The 22,227-nt window shown below is 43.4% G+C and overlaps 1 protein-coding gene across 2 annotated transcripts in view; it reads left to right on the top strand.

The window, feature by feature from the left end:
* Nucleotides 1–22,227, top strand: part of LOC136621348 (solute carrier family 26 member 6-like) — a 38,676-nt gene that overhangs the window by 8,026 nt on the left and 8,423 nt on the right. For both annotated transcript variants that reach the window (XM_066596801.1, XM_066596802.1), the window contains exons 6-18: nucleotides 1,664–1,828; nucleotides 2,688–2,840; nucleotides 4,304–4,386; nucleotides 6,269–6,416; nucleotides 6,551–6,664; nucleotides 8,945–9,022; nucleotides 11,469–11,564; nucleotides 12,555–12,661; nucleotides 13,153–13,222; nucleotides 15,011–15,103; nucleotides 18,665–18,787; nucleotides 20,453–20,521; nucleotides 20,763–20,945. In XM_066596801.1, coding sequence (XP_066452898.1) covers nucleotides 1,664–1,828; nucleotides 2,688–2,840; nucleotides 4,304–4,386; nucleotides 6,269–6,416; nucleotides 6,551–6,664; nucleotides 8,945–9,022; nucleotides 11,469–11,564; nucleotides 12,555–12,661; nucleotides 13,153–13,222; nucleotides 15,011–15,103; nucleotides 18,665–18,787; nucleotides 20,453–20,521; nucleotides 20,763–20,945 — 1,482 coding nt within the window. The remainder of the gene's footprint in view (nucleotides 1–1,663; nucleotides 1,829–2,687; nucleotides 2,841–4,303; nucleotides 4,387–6,268; nucleotides 6,417–6,550; nucleotides 6,665–8,944; nucleotides 9,023–11,468; nucleotides 11,565–12,554; nucleotides 12,662–13,152; nucleotides 13,223–15,010; nucleotides 15,104–18,664; nucleotides 18,788–20,452; nucleotides 20,522–20,762; nucleotides 20,946–22,227) is intronic.

Here is a 22,227-nt window from a genome sequence, read left to right as displayed (position 1 = left end):
AAGCATAAAGTCCTAATAGGCACTAATTTCTATTAGTACTCTATTGGCTTTGTTAGCATGCAAATGAGCCTCTGGGAGCTGTTACACAACTCAGCAGGAGGTCTGAGCTCTGTAATTAGCTCCATTGTTCATCCATGGACTTCCCGTGGAGAATTCAGCACCATGGACAGCAGACACAGCATGAGGTCCTGCTTATCTAGTGTTCTGCCAGTGGGATTGAGAACTGAGAACAGCTGTAACAATATTATCAGCTGTAATCAGCTCTCCCTGGGCAGAACACATTGTGCGGTCCTGCTTATCAGCTGTTCTGCTGGTGGGGATGAGAACTGAGAACAGTTGTAACAATGTTATCAGATGTAATCAGCACTCTGCAGGCAGAACACAGCGTGCGGTCCTGCTTCAAGCAGAACTAAAAACCGTGGCTTGGACGAATAGTGAGAGATGGACACATTTAGACCCCATTTACACTTAAAGATAGTTACTCAAAATTCGCTCAAACGATAGTTTGAGTGACAGTTTTCAGTGATCATCTTTGTATACTTTATAGTAGCTAAGTAGCTACTATAGAATATGCAGCCAGAGCGGGACACAGCTGCGGCCAATAACAAAACAATACAACTGTTTTGCATAAGCAAACAGCTCAGTGTCCCTGCTGTGAATTCCTAGTGAGAAAGTAGCAGAGAGAATCTTATCAGCGCAGCCGGCTGCGAGAACAGCCTGCTCCACTGATAACAGCTGATCACTCAATTCTAGCAAACTAGAATTCAACGATCAACCACTCGTGCACAAAAACTGCACAATGTCCTTGCATTTAGACAGAACAAGAATCAAAGACAGCTTTGAGCGACTCTCATTGTGTCTAAATGGGCCCTTAGACACAATGATTATCGCTCAAAAGACGGCTTTTGAGCAAATTGTGAGCGATAATCATTGTGTCCAAATGGGCCTTTATTCTGTACTGATCCTGAGTTACATCCTGTATTATACTCCAGAGCTGGACTCACTATTCTGCTTGCAGTTATTGGAAAATAGCCAATAAGCTCATTGTCAGACATACCTCAAAGACTACGCTTCTCAAAATGTAAAAGCACTGTGCAAACATGCATCAAGAAAAAAATGCTAGATTTTAGCTCTAAAGCATGTAAGACTGTGAGTGCAGCTCTGAAGTATAATACAGCATATAATTCAGGATCAGTATAGAATAAATAATGTATGTGCACAGTGGCTCCACCAGCAGAACAGTGAGTGCAGCTCTGAAGTATAATATAGGATATAATTCAGGATCATTAACCCTTTCCAATCTAATTTGTATCCTGGTTTTCCTATGGGGCTTACTCTTTTTCTGCCATTATACAACAGCGCTATATGCTGGCTAAAGCCAGTACTGCAAGAGGTGACACGTTGGATAGGCTCCGACAGCAGAGGCTGGCAATATACAGTAAGAGAACCCCAATGGATGTCTTCCAACATCGGAGCTGTACAGCTTTAAATCATAATGTCTTAAGAGGTCAGACAGTGGATTGGAAAGGGTTAAAGGATAAGTAATGTATGTACACAGTGACTCCGCCAGCAGAATAGTGATGTATTGTGTATTGATATTCATTAATGCATATTTATACCTAAGGTCAGTACTGATTTCTTAACTTTTTTCTCCCTTCCATAGATAGCTCTGGGTGTCATTCAGTTTGGGTTTGTAGTCACCTATCTCTCGGACCCATTAATAAGCGGCTATACCACAGCGTCTGCTGTCCATGTGTTAGTGTCACAACTGAAATACCTATTTGGCATTCGCATAAGCCAGAAGACCCAGCCATTATCATTAGTCTATGTAAGTTACATGTGGGCAGCAATTTCATTTTATATGTCTACTTTTTAGCTATCTCTGTCTGTTAGATTCGCTACCCAATTCCTTGGTTAAACGGCCACTCTGGCAAAAACACATTCTTACATTCATTCTCCTTCCCAACCTCACCTGATTGCCTGTCACACTCTGGAAGTCTCCTCTGTATATTGCAGTCACTTTCATGAAGTGCAGACCCCATTTTGTGTGTGAGATTTTTTTACTTTCACTTTCAAATCTAGGAAAACTGTACCATCTCTGCCTGCTGGGGGGAAATTTAATTATCATTGCCTTCTATATTTACCTAAGTAAGCTACAGACCATAAGTCCACATTTAGAAGGCTAAACTGTGATCTCCTCAATTATACCTGTGTGATCAACATTAGTAACTGTGATAGGAGTGCTTATGTCCCTCCCTAGACAGTTGCTGTGGTAGGGTCATGTAACAGCATAATACAGATTGAGAAACTGAGTTTTTCAGACAGCATAACCCCAAGTAGATCTGAGCAGGGCAGAACTGAGGTCACATGACCATCTGATGAAAAAGAGGCTGGGAGTTTCAGATATAAAGAAATAATGAACCAAGGTAATGCTAGCTCACATATGTTCTGTGGGTCTAACTATATAATGAATGGAAATAAATTACTTTAAGTAATAGCTGTGCCACCTATGATGGAAAAGTAACACAAAAAGTCGAAGAACAACAACAAAAAATTAAGTGGGTGGAGTCTTCTAACTATTTCCTAATGCTATAGCAAGAGGGGCTGGGCTGTGACAACCTCTTGACAGATTCAATGGAGAAGACCATGGCACTGAAGTCTTATTTGTTTTCTTCCCTTGTGTCTAGACCATCATTAAGATTTGCTCAAAAATGGCAGAAACAAACATCGGCACTTTGGTCACCAGTATCGTCGCAATCATCGTTCTCCTGCTGATGAAATTCTTGAATGAGAAGTTTGCTTCCAAACTTGTGATTCCAATTCCAATTGAACTGATCATGGTAAATATAATTATATAAACCACCCAGAAATGTAAGTTGTTCTCCAGTTTGATATATTTTCATATTCCCATTTATATCTGGTTCTGGGAAAGTTGGATGACAACTCATATGGCTGTCATTGCAGCTCATTCACGCCCTAACACCCATCATTCATGAGGTGCTCAGCCAATCACAGGCAGCTCTTGCTGAATGAATGACTGGCGAGAGCTGCCTGTGATTGGCTGAGCGCCTCAGCCAATCAGAAGCAGCTCTTTCACCAGGCGGGGATTTTAATTCTCTGTCTGCTGAAAGAACTGCATTGCAGAGCCGGGGACAGTGCAGAGAGGACACGGCTGAGCCCCGGCAGCTGAAGAAAGGTGAGTATGTGTTTTTTTTTATTTTTCACACTCGTTTGCCTTGTTTTTCAGGGAAGGGCTCATATTTAAAGCCCTTCCCTGAAAAACAATTATGGGGTGCCGGCAGCTGGATCCTCTACCGCAGCTGTCATCTTTGACAACTGCAGTAGGGAATTCTTAATTCCCTGCGGGGATGAAGAAAACATCTGCCGCATGTGGCAGATGTGTTCTTTATCTCCGCGGGGGGCACGGCAGCAGCGGACAGGTAAGTATATGTATATATATATATAATTTATTTTTTTTTTACACTAAAATGGTTGTTTTTCAGGGAAGAGCTTATATTTAAAGCTCTTCCCTGAAAAACAATTAAGGGGTACTGGCAGACCATTGCCTTTAATGGAGCCACCAGCAGCAGCCGTGGCTCCTTTTGAAGGCAATGAGCGCACCTGCATACACGCGTGATTTTGCGCATACGGGGGTGCGCACCTATGTACACACCTATGTACGCACAAACACACGCTCGTGTGAAGCCTTGCTAATACTGCGCCGAATGATAACATTGCCATAGTGTGTCAAAATAATAGCACCATATAGTGACTGATATAGAATTAGCATATTGTGGCCAAAATATTGCAATATTTTCAACTACCCCCCCAAATAATACTGCCACACGGTACAATCCAGTGTCCAAAAGGCACAATACCATATCCCAAATAACAGAAATGAAACAATTCTCACCGTTGTTGAGTCTTGACGCAGCAAGGGTGACCTACAAATGCAAAAAGGGTTTTGAGGGGATCTGGTATCAGCAGATAATTGAATGATCTGTACCAAGGTTACCTGTTGCTGAGGTCACACATGTAAGAAAAAGTGCCCCATTTGCCCCTTCTATATTTTCGCATGTTGACCAGTAAACTATTGTTAGTTATCAACCGTTATTTTTTGAGAAAACAGTAGAAAACCCCGATGGATCTCCTAGTTCCTGCAATCTTATAAACTTCTCACAGAAAGATGGCTGCCATTCTGTGCAGATGCCCATGGCCCCTTAACCCCTGCGCCCTAGCTATAAACATTTTTCTATAGAGAAAACCATATAATGATCTAACTAGTAAATCTTAACATTTTCAGCTCATTGTCTCCACTGGAATATCGTACGGTGTTGGACTATATAACAAGTTCGGGATTGAGAGTGTCGGACACATCCCTGTTGGGTGAGTAATACCGTATATAAATATTACAGATAGTCACAGTTAAATATATTTTAACGGAAAGGTAGATAAATAGGCCATAACAGTCCATTGTAGGAAACCCCTTTAAGTTGTCTGTCTGCTGCCAGCACTAGGGGGAGCTCATTACATAGGGAGTAAAACAGCTACCATTGAACTCAGCTGACTACTTGGCTCAACTTAACCCCTTAAGGACCAGGGCTCCTAAAGGAATAGACACTTTTTAGGGATTTTACCCATGTAGTGGTTTTACTGACCTATTTTTTTGTGACATATAGGGCTATTTTTGTATCTTTTTTTCATTGACTTTTTATTCTGTTTTTTAGTTTTAGTTTCAACAGTTTTTATTAAGAATTTCACAAATGTCGTACAGGTGTATAACATTCTTACAACCCCACACAGGGGGCTGATTATTATTGCCATCTTAGGGTACACTGGTTTTTAACAAAACAACATACTCCTAATATGGAGTAATAGGAGGGGGTAACAAAGGTTATAAAACAGGGGGTCAGCAAGGATCCATATCAACTCTCCAGTGTATAAGGGCCTGTTTTTTAGTTTTATTAGGGGTAAAAGGCTAAAAAAAAGTGCTTTTCTTTTAAATTTATAGTTGTTTTTCTTTTTACAATTAGTATAGTTACGCTAAAATAAAGTATGGGAATGAGTTCCTTATTTTGCTTCGGACATTTTGATCTATCATTTGCATAGTTAAATTGAAGGGTGCATACGGGAACGGGTTTCGCTGGCATCGTGGCGGGTCTTTTTTTTTATGTATATATTTTTATTTTATTCAGTATTTTTTTTAAATTTATGTAGCTTTTGTAACTTTTTTTTACCATCTATGACCCCATAGCATCATATAAGACCTTTGGGGGTCATGCACATTATATTTCTTTTTTTCTTTTATTTTATACATATCCACTGTAGCTGGGGCATCCATATGAGTCCTAGTTACAGGGGAAAACATTCCCCTGTAGTGACAATAGTCAGTAACACAGCTGATACGGGTCTGCTAGGACCTACTCTGTGGTTTGTCTTTTCGTTCTTTGTTTGCATCTGCCTAGCCTTAGTTCATTATTCCGCTTGCTTGTTTAGTTTCTTGTCTGAGTTCTAGTGCCCTCTTGTCCTCAGGAATAGTGGTAGGCAGGGACGTTAGTAAGGGCAGTTGACAGACAGTGGTGTCTGGTGTTGAGGGTCAGTGGTGTCTGGTGTTGAGGGTCAGTGGTGTCTGGTGTTGAGGGTCAGTGGTGTCTGGTGTTGAGGGTCAGTGGTGTCTGGTGTTGAGGGTCAGTGGTGTCTGGTGTTGAGGGTCAGTGGTGTCTGGTGTTGAGGGTCAGTGGTGTCTGGTGTTGAGGGTCAGTGGTGTCTGGTGTTGAGGGTCAGTGGTGTCTGGTGTTGAGGGACAGAGGTGTCTGGTGTTGAGGGACAATGGCAGAGAAATACGTAGAGATGGCAATTCACTGGTTGTTGTTTTGGTTTTATTCACTTTGCCCCAATCTCCACTACCAGTTTCATCTTCATTGTCATCATTACCGTCTTTCTCATTATCTGTCTCATCACCAAATAATGAGTTACTAATGTCATTTGTGTTTATGGTGTTGATACGTGCTTCATAATATTATTTCAGGCAACGCCCAGTTGTTATGCTATTCAGCTCTACTGTAAGTCCTGGAAATACTGTACCTGAGTACTGGGAGACACAGTTAGTGCTCAGGAAAGGTGACTGCTAAAAATGAAGCCAAGTTTTGCCATTTAGCATCTAGCTGGCGTTCTTACATTTAGATTGTAACTAACAGAAGAATTTAATGAGTTGCAATTGCTTACGGTAATCACTTTCAATAGCGCCTTATCATATCATCTTCTTTAGCCTGAAGGTCCCGATGTTACCCGACTTCAGCTTGTTAGCAGATATTGTTGGAAACGCCTTCACCATTGCGGTGGTAGGCTACGCCATAACCATTTCTTTGGGGAAAGTATTTGCCTCTAAGCACGGTTACAAAGTGGACAGCAACCAGGTGAGCCATGATTGTGATTGCTGGCAAGTATGTGTCTATGAACAGCCCCACAGGTCACATTCTGGGGTGATCGTACATAGTATAATGTGCGTGGACTTTCGGCTCCCCTGTGGTAACTATGTGTTCTCTTACAGGAGCTCATTGCAATCGGCTTCAGTAATCTTATTGGCAGCTTTTTCCAGTGTTTTGCCATTAGCGCCTCTGTGTCCAGATCTCTGGTTCAAGAAAGTACCGGAGGAAACAGCCAGGTGTGTCATCTAGTTCTATCTGTCCATGGGGAAGGTGGGTGACCACCAATATGGCTGCCATTACAAATCACCCACCTGATGTAAAATTACAACTCCCAGCCTACCTTCGACAGCCGGAGGTTACTGTATCAGGACAGGCCGGGAGTGATGGTGCTGCAACAGCTGAAGGATCACAAGTTGGGGATCAACCCTTTAGGTTGGCATTACATGGGACAACTATCACCTGAATAGTCGTTGAAGTGTACGAATGACTGTTTATGTAATTTTACACAGAGCGATTGTCGTTCAATTTCCCTATCGCTGAAGAAATTTTTGGGAGAAAAAACATAATTTCTGCCATTTTTTTGCAGCATTAATCATGCAGCGTAAGTGACATAATATTTTTTTTATGCAGGCTTATACGCTTACAACGATACCAAAGTCGTCAGGTTGTTTTGCCTTTTCTATTTTCGCACAATAAAGACCCTTTTATTTTTTGGAAATATTTTTTTTTTTCACTTCGTTGCATTCAAAGTCCCATGACTTTAGATTTTTCTATGGATGAAGCTTTGTAAGGGCTTCTTTTTTGCATAACGAGCTGTCATTTTTATTGGTATCATATTAGGGTACATACGGCTTTTTTGATCAGTTTTATTGCATTCTTTTTGGGAGGCAAAATGAAAAAGAGATGCATTTTGCTTCCAGTTCTTAGGATCGTTAGGAGGTTTGTTTGTTTGATTTTTACACTTTTTTTTTTTTAATGTCCCTTCAGAGGACTTGAACAATAAAAGCTCTGATCGCTATCATAATGCATTGCAGTACCTCTGTAGTGCAATGCCTTATCTATCATAATAGCCATCATAAGCCATAACAGACCAGGACACCAGTGTCTGTCGTCCAGTTGCCATGTCAACTCAACGGCCCTCTGCAATTACATTACGGAGTGCCCTCTGCGATTACATTACGGAGTGCCCTCTGCGATTACATTACGGAGTGCCCTCTGCGATTACATTACGGAGTGCCCTCTGCGATTACATTACGGAGTGCCCTCTGCGATTACATTACGGAGTGCCCTCTGCGAATCCTTTACGTGCCGCGATGTACATTGAGCAGGGGTTAAGAACAGGGATCGATACTCTCATCGATCCCCGCTGTTGCGGTGGAAAGTCAGCTGTCAGTCACAGCCATCTCCCGCTCTGGGATGGAGCAGGCTTACTTATGACTTTTAACCCCTGTAGGGGTTAAAAGTTTGATCCTTCCCCAATACATGCTCATTGGTTGCCGAGTCCACTGAATGCACATAAATACATACAAGCGGTCTTCGACTGGTGTTGGTACAGTGAGTGTAGTTTCGCAGACCAGCATGGACTGTTCTGTCAAGGATCCCTCGCACGTATTTATGTGTTTCAGGAACCAATAAGCATTACGAGGAAAGGGAAAATATCTATAAAAATAACTGCAAGAGCCAATCAGAATTTGGTGGGAAAAGCACCCTGAACAAGCACATACCTTCATACCAAGTTGTTGGCTGGTGGTTGAAGGACAACAATTACCTATTTACACCAGATGATAATGATTAGTCTACCAGTGACTATTTTAAGTAAGCTAAAATTAAGCGACTAGTGAAAGAATTCTCGCTTGTTATCCGGTTGGTGGTCATGTTTACACAGAACCACTGTTGCTTACATTCGCTCTCTTAGGCCACATGTCCATGGGGACAGATCCGCAGCGGGATGCATTGGACACCCGCAGGTAATTAAATACCTGCGGATGTCATTTTCCCCTGAGGCGCGGACTGTGTGTGCAGGAAAACACCGGCAGCATGCTCCATTTCAGTGCGGGTCTCCCACACGGACTGCTCCTGCAGGCTTCTATTGAGGCCTATGGAAGCCATTCGGATCCGCGGCACACCCACAGCTGAATTCCTGCTCTCCGGCGCGGGAGCGTCGGAGAGCAGGAGTTAAAAAAAAAAGAGTGCACTGCGCATGCGGAAGGCACGCTGCCAGCGTGCCGAGCACATCTGCCGGGCCGAAGAAAGAAGATCCGGCCACGACGGAGAGCAGATCAGCAGCGTCCGGACAGGTAAGTAATTCTTCTTTTTAGGCCTCATGTCCGCGGGAAAGGAGGGACCCGCTGCGGGCTTCTGCATGAAGAATCCGCGGAGGGCCTGATTTTCCCCGTGGACATGAGATCTTAAACAACTATTTGAATGATAGTTGTCCCCTGTAAAGCCGCCCTTAGGCTACAATATCTTGTATTAGGTCTTAATTCTCTTCCTTATCCTCTATTATATATGTCCAGGTGGCCAGTGCTATAGCTTCTTTCGTCATCTTCATCATCATATTGCGAGCAGGGGAACTTTTTCAAGACTTGCCAAAGGTAAGAATAGTGTCACCTTACCTCAGTCTTTATAGTGAATCAACATTATAACCTCTCAGGTCCTAAGAGCCAGATAAACTAGAGTTATGGGCTCAAAACACAGGGGGCACCGAGTCTGGGGATGTGACTGTCATTATCGCCTTCCTCCCTGTTCTCTTCAATACTTGTGTGCAAATACACTGTCCTCTCATTATGGACAGTGTGTGAGGAGTCTGCTCAGTGCAGCGAGTGGACTGCAAGGGAGACAGGTGAGGCATATAAGCATAACAGTCATATCTCCGGGCTCAGTGCTCCAACTCCACCTTAGCTTATGGGGATCATAAGGCATGACAGATTCCCTTCAAATACACTGTACCACCAAAAGTAATTGGAATCTTAGCAAGAATCATAAGTAGTATTTATTTCCATATGGTAATACTTAGTGGGGCTCCTTCAGTCCTAAGGACATTGGATACTCTCAGTGGTATACTTTCTACTAACATCTGATACACTTCAGATGGTATGTCCCTCCATCCATCCTGTAAACATCTGTTGAGTTCTCTCAAAGAAGATGGATGCTGTTCATATTTCCTGACATCCCAGTTTGTCCCTAAGATATTCAGTAGGGTTCAGTTCAGGACTCTGTGCAGCCAGTCCAATCGTGGAACATCCATATCCTCAGAACCAACGGAAAACAGTGTTGGGTTTGTGACAAGGCGTGTCGTCTTATTGGAAGTATGGCTGACCATTCCCAGAGTATTGCCACATTGTTTGCAGCACATTATTGTCTAGAATGTCAGGGTACACCTCTGTGTTCATGGTTCTTGTCACTACAATCAACGGACCAAGACAATGGCATGTAATACATCCCCAGAACAATAATAGAACCTCCATCATATGTAACTGTTGGCACAACACACTCAGGCAGGTGGTGTTCTTCAGGATCCTCCACACCCAGGTACCTCCATCTGATGTAAAGATGGAGTAGAGTGATTTGCCATTCAATAGAACATTCCTCCATTGCTCGACTGTCCAATGACAACGCTCCCTGCACCATTTAGACCAGGCGTTGCATCTCTCTTCATGCTAGACTGCTTGTGTACAGCGGCATAACTCATATATCCAAAAGCACGCAGTTCCTATCACAAGCTATGGCTGACACCTCCAAGGGTCTACATCTTATGTAGCATGGTTTAGGACACGTGACATGCTAATAAGACATGATCCATTCTACTGATAGGGGTCTCCAAATACGTTTGGTAGGATAATGTACCAGTCCCCTAATTGAAAGTTATCACAAATATTCCCTACATCTATTAGAATGGTCTGATAGTAACATTCACGCTTGTACAACTGCTCAAAAAGGTAGATTTCCACGTGAAACCCCATTCCACCAGGTCACTCTTCCACAGACTGGATATAGATATTGCTGCACATATCTGTTAGTAACTAGAGATGAGCGAACGTACTCGTAGTCAGTTACTCGAAAAAAGCGGTGCTCGAGTGCGAAATCGCCCTAAACGAGTACGTTCGCTCATCTCTATTAGTAACACATTACTGTACAATTGCTTTAAAGCGTACTTGAGTTTTCAACAAGTTTTTAAAATACTCCAGGTTGTCCTTCCCTCTTATTTGCTGCTGTTTGCACCCTGTTTTATGTCTATAAGTTCTGATTTTCAGGTGATCTTTCCCCTTTTTCTTTTGCCCTGCTATTTGCAATTCACTTTCAAGAAGGGAGCGTGGAGGAAGCCTAGCATTCTCCCAGTAGTTCACTGTCATGACTTTCTTATCCTTACTTTCCATGCTGAATTGCATGGTTTCTGGTCCAATCAGCAAGGAGGCAGTTTCTGAATGCCCGCCCCTCTGCTTTTCCAGGATGATTTAGGAATTCAGAGACATTCTGGCCAAATGCTTAGTAAACCCACTATAATGTGTTTGTGGGTGTGTAATGTGTTCACACACACAGACACACATCCACATGCTGTAACAGCAAGAGAGGCAAAGATTGTGGAGTTCGTTATCACAGTGCCTACAGATCTGTCAGCCTGTGAGTGCCCGAGACCTGCATGTGAAGATAGCCCCTCCCTATGTTGCTATGGAAATGTCCTTGTGTCCTTGTTACTAAGGATGCTGTGTACCTAACAGAGTGCATTGCAGAGAAGCTGAAAGGGAGACCCCTACTGGCAGCAACCTCAAACTCAATTTACAGTGATAGAGCAACAACATTTTTAATGCAAGTATATCACAGAAATGATGAGAGTAACACAAGCTAGTAGAAGTTAGTGCCCCTTTAAATAATAAATCACATTATGGTCTGATTACAGATGTTCTCATTCAGACAAGTGCTTGCAGATTGTAGGGTTTGCAATTACCCAACTAGCAATCACCTAATATCCAGTTGTTCATGGAATCGACTACCCAAATCTGCTGCAGAGACACAGATGTTCTATTTCTCCTTTTATTTTAGGCCATTCTTGCTTCCGTCATTATAGTCAATCTGAAGGGGATGTTTAAACAGTTCTCAGAAGTCAAAGTCTTATGGAAAAGCAACAAAGTTGATCTGGTAAGTATGGAGTATGCATAAGTCAGGATTACCCAGCAAAGCCCTTGAATCCTCACCCCCTTTGTGCACTATGGAAGTTCCTGCATACCATTACCACTACTGAAAATTGGTAGTAAGTAGAGATGAGCGAACCTACTCGGCCACGTCCCTTTTTCGCCCGAGCGCCACGATTTTTGAGTACTTCCGCACTCGGGCGAAAAGATTCGGGGGGCGCCGTGGGTGAGTGGGGGGTTGCAGCGGGGAGTGGGGGGGAGAGGGAGAGAGAGAGGGCTCCCCCCTGTTCCCCGCTGCTACCCCCCACTCCGCCACGCCTCCCCCCGCCCCCCTCCGAATCTTTTCACCCGAGTACGGAAGTACTCGAAAATCCCGGTGCTCGATCGAGTAATTACTCGAAACGAGTATATTCGCTCATCTCTAGTAGTAAGGCTTAGAGAAGATTGGATAAACATGGCTGCTTTCTTGCATGTACAGCGACACTCCTGTCAATGGGTTGCATCTGGTATTGCAGCTTGGTTCTGTTCACTTCAATAAGGTTGAGCTGCAATACCAGACACAACCCATGGACATGTATGGTGCTGTTCTTGAGAGAAAGCAGCCATGTTTTTCTACTCCCAGACATCCCTTTTAATCATTCTATAGTGCAGTGGTCTTCAGCTGCTGCATAACTACAACTCCCAGCATGCCCTGACAGCTGCATTCTAGTATTCCAGCAGATAGAGAGCCACTGGATGAAGACTACTATTATAATGAAATATTATGTAACTTTGTAATCCAGTCTACTTTCAGTTTCAAACCATTATCAAGATACTGGTTTGCTGTCAGTGAATGGAAACAACGCTGACCTAAACTTTGAGGGTTTGGTACAATTATATCCAAGTCTAGATAATTCTCTGTGGTCTGAAGAGCCCGGACCCCAGACTGAAACATATTACTTGCTGTGACACATTGTTATATATCAATTTACTTACTCCTTTTTCCTTTTTGTTGTAGATTACATGGTTGGTGACATTCGCTGCCACAATTCTGTTCAATATGGACATTGGACTGGCAATCTCTGTTGCATTTTCCTTGCTGACCATTATTTTCAGGACACAGTTGTGAGTAGTCTATGATGAGCTAGCACAGTGCACATAATGAGAATGCAATTGCTATGAGGCCTTAATGACGGGGGGTTGGTACTGAATGCCTTCCCAGCTTCTCATAACTGTAACATAGTGACTTTCTACAATGACCACTAGGGGGAGTCCAGTGCATACAGACTCATACAGCTCCCATTGAGTTCAGTACCAGCTGTACAAATCCATATGCAGTGAGCTCCCCCTAGTGGTGGGTGCAAAAATAAAAAAAGCAATATATCCTTCATCAAATCATAAGGACAGAGCTTCTCCTATGTAAATACCTTATGAAATTAAGATTATAAAGGATTTTGGACCTAAGAAAAAATTATGCATTTTAACTTTTAATAAAACTATATAGTGCATTTGGTGAAGCTCTCAGGAGAGAGGCGTAGGGATCATTCTGCGTTTTGTTGTACAGTTCATCTATTATTGATCTGTCACATGGGATGAAATCATTGTTGCTGTTTCAGATCGAATTACTCCATTCTTGGCCAGGTGTATGAAACCAATGTTTACAGAGATGTGGCCAGGTGTCATCAGGTAACGGCTGCTTGTACCTTTACGTCTGTATAACTTCCCACAACTGTCATATGAGCAGATGCTGATAAGTCCTTGGCTCTGACCACAAAAAATTGACATGGAACAATGACATTTCACAGTTATTCTACATAGTCCCTGCAGATATCTATGCACTTCTGACTGCGGTGTTACAACTTTTTTAACACATGCTGATAGAATTCCTTTGATTGGGAAGCAAACCAAACGTCAACCTCTGCAATTGTGTAAGAAATGGATGCAAATTAGGTTGCCTTCAGGTGTTTCTTCAAAGTAGGAAACAAAGGATAGTCGAAGGGAGCCAGATCAGGCGAATAAGGAGGATGATCTAGCACTTAGAAGCCCAGGTCAGCTAGTTTGCTCCAGGTGATGGTCGCTGTGTGGGACATTGTACAGGAACACAATACCTTGGGTCAACTTTCCACTTCTTTTTTACTTCAGTGTCTGCTTCAATTTATCCAGAAGTGTTGTGTAAAATACAAATAGGGTAGTAGACCCTTTGGAAGATTGTCCACAAGGAGTATCCCATCTTTATCCCAGAAGACAGATGCCATCGCCTTGGATAACGACTTCTGTACTCTGAACTTCTTTGGATGCGGGGAACCATTGTGGCTCCATTCTTTTGACTCAGATACATAAAAATCCATGTTTCATCCATCGTCGTCAGTAGAAACAGGAAAGCATCCTGCCAAAATTGAGGAATTCCCCAGCAGGCTTGCACTCTGGCAGGCTTTTGGTCTGCTGACAAACATTTCAGGACCCACTTGGCAGACACCTTCTTCATGTCCAGATGATCGTGAAATATGGACACAATTCTTTCTCTGGAAATGTTTAGAGTCCTGGCTATTGTCTTAGCAGAAATTTGCCAGTCTTCCAGAATCCTGTCATGGATAGTATGGTTTCTAGAATGGTCACCACTGAAGATCTCCTGGAACGATCTTCATCATAGGTGTTGAAGTGGCCGGTTGTAAATCTGGGAACCCAATTTTTCACTGTTAAGTATGAAGGACACTTATTGTCTAATGTTTGCACCATGGTACCATGAATGTCTTTGGTCAATGTCCCTTTCAGAAACAGGAACTTCATCATCGCTCTGCTCTCCTTTGCAGTGATATCTGCTGCAGCCTCTGCCATGTTGTCTTCAGACCTGCAGAACTGAGAATGGCGCATGAGATCAGGCAAAAAATTTGCTGACAAAGTATTACAAAGATTGAGATTTCAAATACTATAGCTTTCTTTGGTGTGAAAAAATAATGCTTGGAAAGCCAAGTACTTATCAGCACCCCCTTGTAAAATACTAGTCTTATTCTTTGCTGTAAAAGCTATCGCTACAAGGAAACTGTTAGCAGGATATCAGTTGATGGATCTTAAAAATTGTCATTTTTGTTTTACTTACTGTTGGAGTAACTACCCAGAATATCCAGTCATATGAGGCCCATAAACTAAACTTATGGGCTCATAGGAGCGAAAACTCTGGTTATGGGATGTGAGTTTTATACTTACCTCCTCAGCATTCTCCCACTGCCAAGCTACTTCTGCTGCGTCTGGTGGACTATATAGGCACGTGCAAAGGATGAGAAGACTAGTGTCCACTCATGGGACAAAACCGAGACACACAAGGATAGCAGATCTGTCATCAGCTGCTTGCTGACAGTTTTCATGCAGAAAAAGTAGATTACAGCAACTGTATATACTGTCCTACCATAAATTTAGTGCAAGCTCCTGTACACTTGTAGCAGCTACAATTTATACATTTATGTTTCCATTTTACAGGCTAAGGAGATACCAAAGATAAAAATCTTCCACTCTTCCTCCACGGTCTATTATGCCAATGCAGATCAGTATCTAGAAAGCCTCTACCGGAAGGTAAAAACAGTAGGGGGTTTTAAAGGAACTTTTCAGTTTTAGGTCTATAAAGCATAAGGGTATTTTCACATGGTGGAAATTCTGTCACATATTTGACCGCATGGATTCCGCATCAAACTGCCACCAAGTCTGCGCCCTATTACTTTCAATGGGAATCCAGACCACAGTCTATATGGCACAGATTCTTTCCACATGTGGATTAGAAATCAATATGTGGAGAAAAGAAGAGTGACTTGTTACTTCTTGACATGAAATCTGTGTCTGGAATTCCGCATGTGGATTTGACCATTTGAAAGAAGCTAAATCAAATCTGCGGGTATACATGTGCATAGCCACGGCAGCAGTCCTTGACTTAACCAAAGGCTTCTTTCGGCGGTTTTAACCCTTTCCAATCCACTGTTTGACATCTTCTACATTCTGATTGAAGCTTGTACAGCTCCAATGTCAGAAGACATCCGACAGGGTATTCTTACCATCTATTGCCAGCCACTCCACTGTGGGAGCCTCTCTGGCGCACACTCACTGGCTTTAGCCAGCAGATGGCCCCGTTGTATAACAGCAAAAAGAGAAAGCCTTTTAGGAAACTCTGAATCTTAAATTGTATTGGAAAGGGTTAAAGGAAGAATCTACACAGACAAATCCAACAGATGCCATCATGTGACTGTATCCTCACAACTGTGCCATGAACAGTTTATCAATTTTCTAATATACTTTGGAGGGAAATAATAAAACAGTTTATACCAGAATTCTGACGTTCAAAGGTCACTAATTTTTGTGTGACCCCCACCCTCTTCCCAATTGTCCCACGTACGCAAAAATTTGCGACTCTTCTGCCACCCTTGCCACTTTTGTAAAACAAGAATTGGGCTTGGTAAGAGAGGCACGTCTCGTCAGATTCACTATAATTTACACCAGACTTGTCTAAGACTGGCATGTAAAAATCGGTCTTAGGGCGCATTCAGACGACCATATATCGGCCGGGTATTCACGCCGGCTGATATACGGCGTCTCTCTGCAATGAGAGGAGGCGGGATGGGGCAGGGCTACGTTCTGATAATTAGCCTCGCCCCATCTCATTGAAAATAGTGCAGAGGGGTGGAGAGGAGGCAGAGAGGGGGTGGGAGCTCAGAGCACTGCTCCTGGCTCTTCCAGCCTTCTCCCCCTGCAGAGAGGGACGCCGTATATCGGCCGGCGTAAATACGCGGCCGATATACGGTCGTCTGAATGTGCCCTTAGGCTGGCTTCACATGGTTGTATTATTGCATGCAATACACAGAGAATAGAACCCATTAATTTCAATAGGTTTGTTCACATTTTCAAAATTCCTGCGTATTTTGGTCACGCAGAAGAAAATGGAATTTGCTCTTTTTTTCGGCGTATTTGCGCATCAGAGGTCCCAATATAAGTCATTTGGGGTTGGGGGGCACAAATGCACAAAGAGATGCATGAAACACAGAGCAATTCCTCTGGAAAAAGAACACATCTGGAACTCATTAGGACTAATTAGCTAGTTCAATCAGTGCATCTTTGTTTGCAGCACACAAATGAAAATGTCTTATGGGTGCAAAAAGTACAGTAAAATTCTGTTCATTCCACAAAAACGCTACGCTCATGCACGCAAATATGCATACGCTCGTGTGAAGCCGGCCTTAGATAAATGTATCTGTTTGCTTTTTAACTCCACTCTATTTTTAAGATATATTTTGTGTCAGCGAATGGAAACATTCCTGTTTACATTAGCAGATGAAACCTCACCCTGTCCAAATGACACCAGTGCAGGGCTTGTTACAATGTATCAGAGCCCTAAGGTTGCATTCACCCCCTCTCCACCCCTCTGCACTATTGGCAATGAGAGGAGGTGGGATGGGGCGGGGCTAAGTGCTGGGAATTAGCTCCACCCCCACCCCGCCTCTCCTCATTGAAAATAGTGCAGGGGGGTGGACAGGAGGCAGAGAGGCGGGCGGGAGCTCAGTTTCTGCTCCTGGCTCTTCCATCCTCCCCCCCCCCCCTGCAGATGAGGACGACGTATATCGGGGCTGATTTGCAACAGAATATCTGCAGCAGGCGTTATGCTGCAGATCGGGAGTGGAAAGCCTGCTGTCAAACCCACACTATTTGGTGTGGATTTTGAAGCAGGTTATCACGTATTTCTGTGCGGAATACACTCCCTCCTGGAGAAGAGGTGAATTTCACAGTGGAAGCAATGATAAAATTGACATGCTGCAGAACTGAATTTCACACCGCATGTAAAACTCCGCAGCTTGTGGATAAGATTTTCCAAATGTCATGTACTTTGCTGCGACTGTAAATATTGCGGAATTGCCGTTCGGAGAGTCCGCATGGAAATTCCGCGACAAGTCCATCCCCTCTGGACCCCTCATGTAGCAGTTTGTGCCGCACATAGTTTGACCGCGAATAACTGTTTTGTGATGCTGTTTTCGATGGCGCAGCTTGTACAGGAGTAGCATACTGAAGCCGTGTGCTTCATCTACTACATACAACGAATATATTGAGGTGCACTATTAGGGCTTATTTAGACGACCGTATATCAGTACGGTTTTCACACCGAGCCGATATACGGTGTCCTTGTCTGCAGGGGGGGGGGAGATGGAAGAGCCAGCAGCAGGAACTGAGCTCCGGCCCATTGCCACTATTTGCAATGGGAGGGGCGGGGTGGAGGCGGAGCTAAGCGGCTGTACTTAGCTCCGCCTCCGTCTCGCCCCCTCCTATTGCAAATAGTGGAAGGTGGAGAGGGGGCGGGAACTCAGTTCCTGTTCCTGGCTCTTCCATCCTCCACCCCCTGCAGACAAGGACACCGTATATCGGCTCGGCGTGAAAACCGAGCCGATATACGGTCGTCTGAAATAGCCCTTAGGGACAGCATTACTGCCCTACAAAACGCAGGAGTAACTACACTGATTACAGCCAGCAACTAGACGTCTCCGTTCAGTGACTAAGACAATCAGCTACCAGCTCTAATCGGTGTAGTTCCTCCTGCGTTTTGCAGGGCAGTAATGCTGTGTGTAATAGCACCTATGTATAAAGTAAAAACACTAAAGGCTCTTTTACATGGAACTACCAACATTGAAAAAAATCGTTCAAACCAGCAAAAATGAACGATAATTGTTCAGTCTAAACGCAGCTAACGATTGAACGATGAACAGTAAATCGTTCTCTTTCCATTCATTCATTTTATGCAGGTCTAAAAACCATCGTTGGCTCGTTCACTAATTGTTTGGTTTAAATACCGATTGTTCAGTCCCTCTCAGTCACTTATACAGCGAATGTGAACGACTGAACGATTTCTCGTTTAAACGATGTATTTGTCCATATAAACAGGCTGCACGAGCGAACGCTGACATCCTTGGCTTGTTCAATTGAGAAATCTGCTTGTCTAAACGGACCCTAAAGTGTAGCAGAATTAGAAAAGTTACAAAACAATCTATATGCACAAATGGATGATGAACAGACAGGCTTAAGGACTCAACATCCATCTGCTTGCAGGCTCTAATAAAGCAAGTCATGTGACATGGCTGATGTCTGACGTGTCTCCTCTTATAGTGCGGGGTAGATGTGGAGAAGCTGATCGAGAAGAAGAGGAAAGCCATAAAGAAAAAAGAGAAAAGGGAGCTTAAAGCAATGAAAAAAGCAAAGATGGAGAATGAGCCCAGCAAGGAGGTGCAGGTGGGACCACAATGTGTATTTATCAGTCCATTGACTATTGGGGCTTATTCAGATGGGTGTTATTTCATCCATGTGCTGTCTGTGTGTCCAACCAACTACACACAGACCTGTTGCAGTCAATGTGACCATTCAGACGTGGGTGTCTTTCCAGAAAAATTACAGCTTGTCCCAGTGTTGTAACATGAAGCTCCTAATGCAAAACCTGTAACAGGGCCCCCAACTATAATGCTTTATGCATAGTACTGGGCTCTCTATATGGAGAAGGGAGGCCTTATGGGCCCCCCCAAGTGTCCTGGGCCCGGGTGCAACAGCATCCCCTATAGTTACGCCAGTGGCTTGTCCTATTTTGGTCTGATTTCTCGTATGACAGTCACTCATTCAAGTCAATGGGTATGAAAAAAAGAAGTGCACATGGAAAACTTGTTTTTCATAGATTATTGCTAAGCGGCACTAGAAAAAAATGGAACTTTTCCTGTGTGAGATGACACATGGAAGTAAAAAGAAAAAACAGATACATGCAACGTATGCAGATGACACATTAACATGTACTAAAATTACAATAGGTCCATTTTTGGCGTACCTAAATCAGACATTCTTACCTTAATATGGCCTCATATTGCAAATTAAACTAAATCTGACCATAAGTTGACTTAAGGGGTATGTATACTTTTGCAATTTTTTTTTTTTTATTGCTCTGAGTAGTCACTGATTGTTCCCCCTCACTGCTGATAAAAGCAGAAAATTGACCCAGAATGAATTACAATCCTCTGTAAAAGTAGCTTTCTCTGCTCTCTGTCCTCCAGATCTCCTCCACACTGTTCTACACCTCCCATCACTGTCATACAGCCCTCTGTAATAGTAGCTTTCTCTGCTCTCTGTCCTCCAGATCTCCTCCACACTGTCATGCTCCTCCCATCTCTGTCATACAGCCCTCTGTAATAGTAGCTTTCTTTGCTCTCTGTCCTCATTTCCTCCAAATCCCCTGGCAATTTTATACAGCCCACTGTAACAGCTCAGTAGAAAGGCAGCGAATGCACGTTCATAACAGGGTAGCCGGCTAGAGGAGGAGCTGAGAAACATCCCATCAGTTAATTCTGACAGAAGTTGCTGATATTTCTGTCCGCTGGTCTGCAGCACCTTGGAAAACAATACAAGCATAGAAATCAAACAATCTGAAATTTTTAATGAAAACCAAATACAAAACGTCTTCATTTCCAAAAACAGAGTGCAAAAGTAGCCTAAAACATCTACAATCTTATAAGGACAAGTGCATTAATCTTATAATGGCCATTCGAGGCTTCTGTATTAGCCTAGATGCATTGAAGCTATTTAAAATGGCTGCAAAAGTATTCACCCCCTTTAAAAATCAGATTGTGAACATTACCAGTGATCCAAAGCTGGTCTCCAGAAAGTACAAGCTGAGGCGGATGTTGTATGACCTGATGTTAGTCATGATGCTGCTATCAGGTTAGGACCAGATGACAATTTGTGTCACCCCCTATGTTGCAAGTCAATGGAAAATCATAGTACTGCTGCATGAGAACTGTGCAAAAGAAGTGGGAAAAATGTTAAAAATTTTAAAAAATGGGAAAAATCATTCACATTTTGTTAACATTTTCTGGTGTACATGCATCCTCTCCTATTGTTCTGTCTCCTTTCTCATAGATGAAGGGACATGACAACTTCGCCTTTGACCGCCTTGAACTTGGAAAACTTGACTATGAGATAGAAGAGGTAAAGTTAAATGGCCGGTGCTCAGTTTTGCTGAAGTCCTGTATGCTAAAAAACTAGTTTCACTCTATATTATAATATACTAGAGCAGTGCTCTCAATGTGCTGAGGAACTGCACCCCCCACCATGCTCTTCAAATGCATGCTGGGAGTTGTAGTTTCCTTTACAGTATGAAATGATGCATAGTGCCTAATCTGATGAACACCTTAAAGCCTGTTTTTTTGTTTTTTTTATACTCGTCTAGAACAAGGAGCAGGATATGACGGGTGCCATCATAGTAGTACCAGGCCATGTGGAAAATGAGGAGGGTGGTGAAAACAGTGTCCTTCGGTTGCTCGGTCTGGAGAAGCCACATTTCCATTCGTTAATACTGGATTTCTCTTCGGTGAATTTTGTAGATACGGTCTGCGTCAAAGTTTTAAGAAAAGTAAGTGCGATGAATATCGATGAGGTTGTAAAAAGAAATTGCTTAAGGGTATGTTTATATGTAGTGGAAATGATGTGGATTTTCTGTGGCCAAGTCCACTGCATTTCTGCATCCAAAACAGAGTCAAAATCCATACCATCACTGCAGATTTTGACTCAAAATCAGCTGCGCATGCGCAGCTGATTTCAGGAGATATCGCGCTCCCTCTCACCTCCGAAGTCTTTGGTGCCTGTTGAACGAAACACCAAGAGTGCAAACGGCCTGTAAAAAGGTGCGGGACCTACACCCATCTTGAGTTAGAGCCATCATCGTCACGGCCACGCTGAATGGGGTGCTTTTGAAAGAGCAGAAATAATCAAGTGCCCTATGCTATGCTTTTTCCATGTTAGGCCTCCCTCACACAGGTGTTTGCAGAAACGTAGATTTTTTCAACGCTGCATTTACTGAAGATTCCGCCCGGTTTCAGCAGCGTTTTCAGCACAGTTGAAAGCGCAGCCAAGGTAGCTGATAAAAAAAAAAAATCAATACTCACCTAGCTGGTGAAGTCACTGTCCCCGGCGCTGCTGTCGGGACCTTGTGAAGCCGGGCAATTGCTCTGATTGGCTAAGCGCCGCTGAGTGACATCTGGCTGAGCCAATCAGAGCCAGCACTGGATGTGTCTAATCACAGCCATTCAATGAATGAATGGCTGTGATTGGACGCATCCAGAGCTGGCTGTGATTGGCTGAGTGGGAAGTCAGTCAGCGCATTTTTTTTGTTGGAGGCGGGGATTTCAAATCCCCCTCACCAGAGAAAAAAATCTCCAGCGACATCACCTGTAAGGTGAGTATTGTTTTTCTTTTTTATTCAGGTAATGTAGCCAAAGATAGAACATGCAAAAGTGCAGCGTTGAAGATGCTGGGTTTTCAGCCTTGTGTGAGCAGCCCCATTGAAATCAATGGAAGCCTTGTACAGCATTTAGCGCTGTGCTGCAAAAAACATGCACTAAACGCTGTACAAAAACACCTGTGTGAGGGCTTAGTCAGACGGGCGTTTTTTGCCGCGATTTGCGCATGCGCATGCGTCCGGCGATTTTTTTAAAACCATTGCTTCGCAATGGTATCGGACACATGAGCGCTTTTTATGCGCTCGTCCGAAAAATTATAGAACAAAAAATCGCAGATCGCACCTATCTGCGATCTGCGATTCCTGTTCGCTTCTGTATATGCGCTCAATGGGGCCGGCGGCAGCAGCGCCGACCCCATTGAGAACATATAGAAGACAAATCATTCTTCTCTGCCAC

The sequence above is a fragment of the Eleutherodactylus coqui genome, chromosome 3, assembly GCF_035609145.1.
Source record: "Eleutherodactylus coqui strain aEleCoq1 chromosome 3, aEleCoq1.hap1, whole genome shotgun sequence".
NCBI classification, from domain to species: domain Eukaryota; kingdom Metazoa; phylum Chordata; class Amphibia; order Anura; family Eleutherodactylidae; genus Eleutherodactylus; species Eleutherodactylus coqui.
Note: the sequence above shows the minus strand (reverse complement) of the source record. Positions and strands in the feature narration are given on the sequence as shown.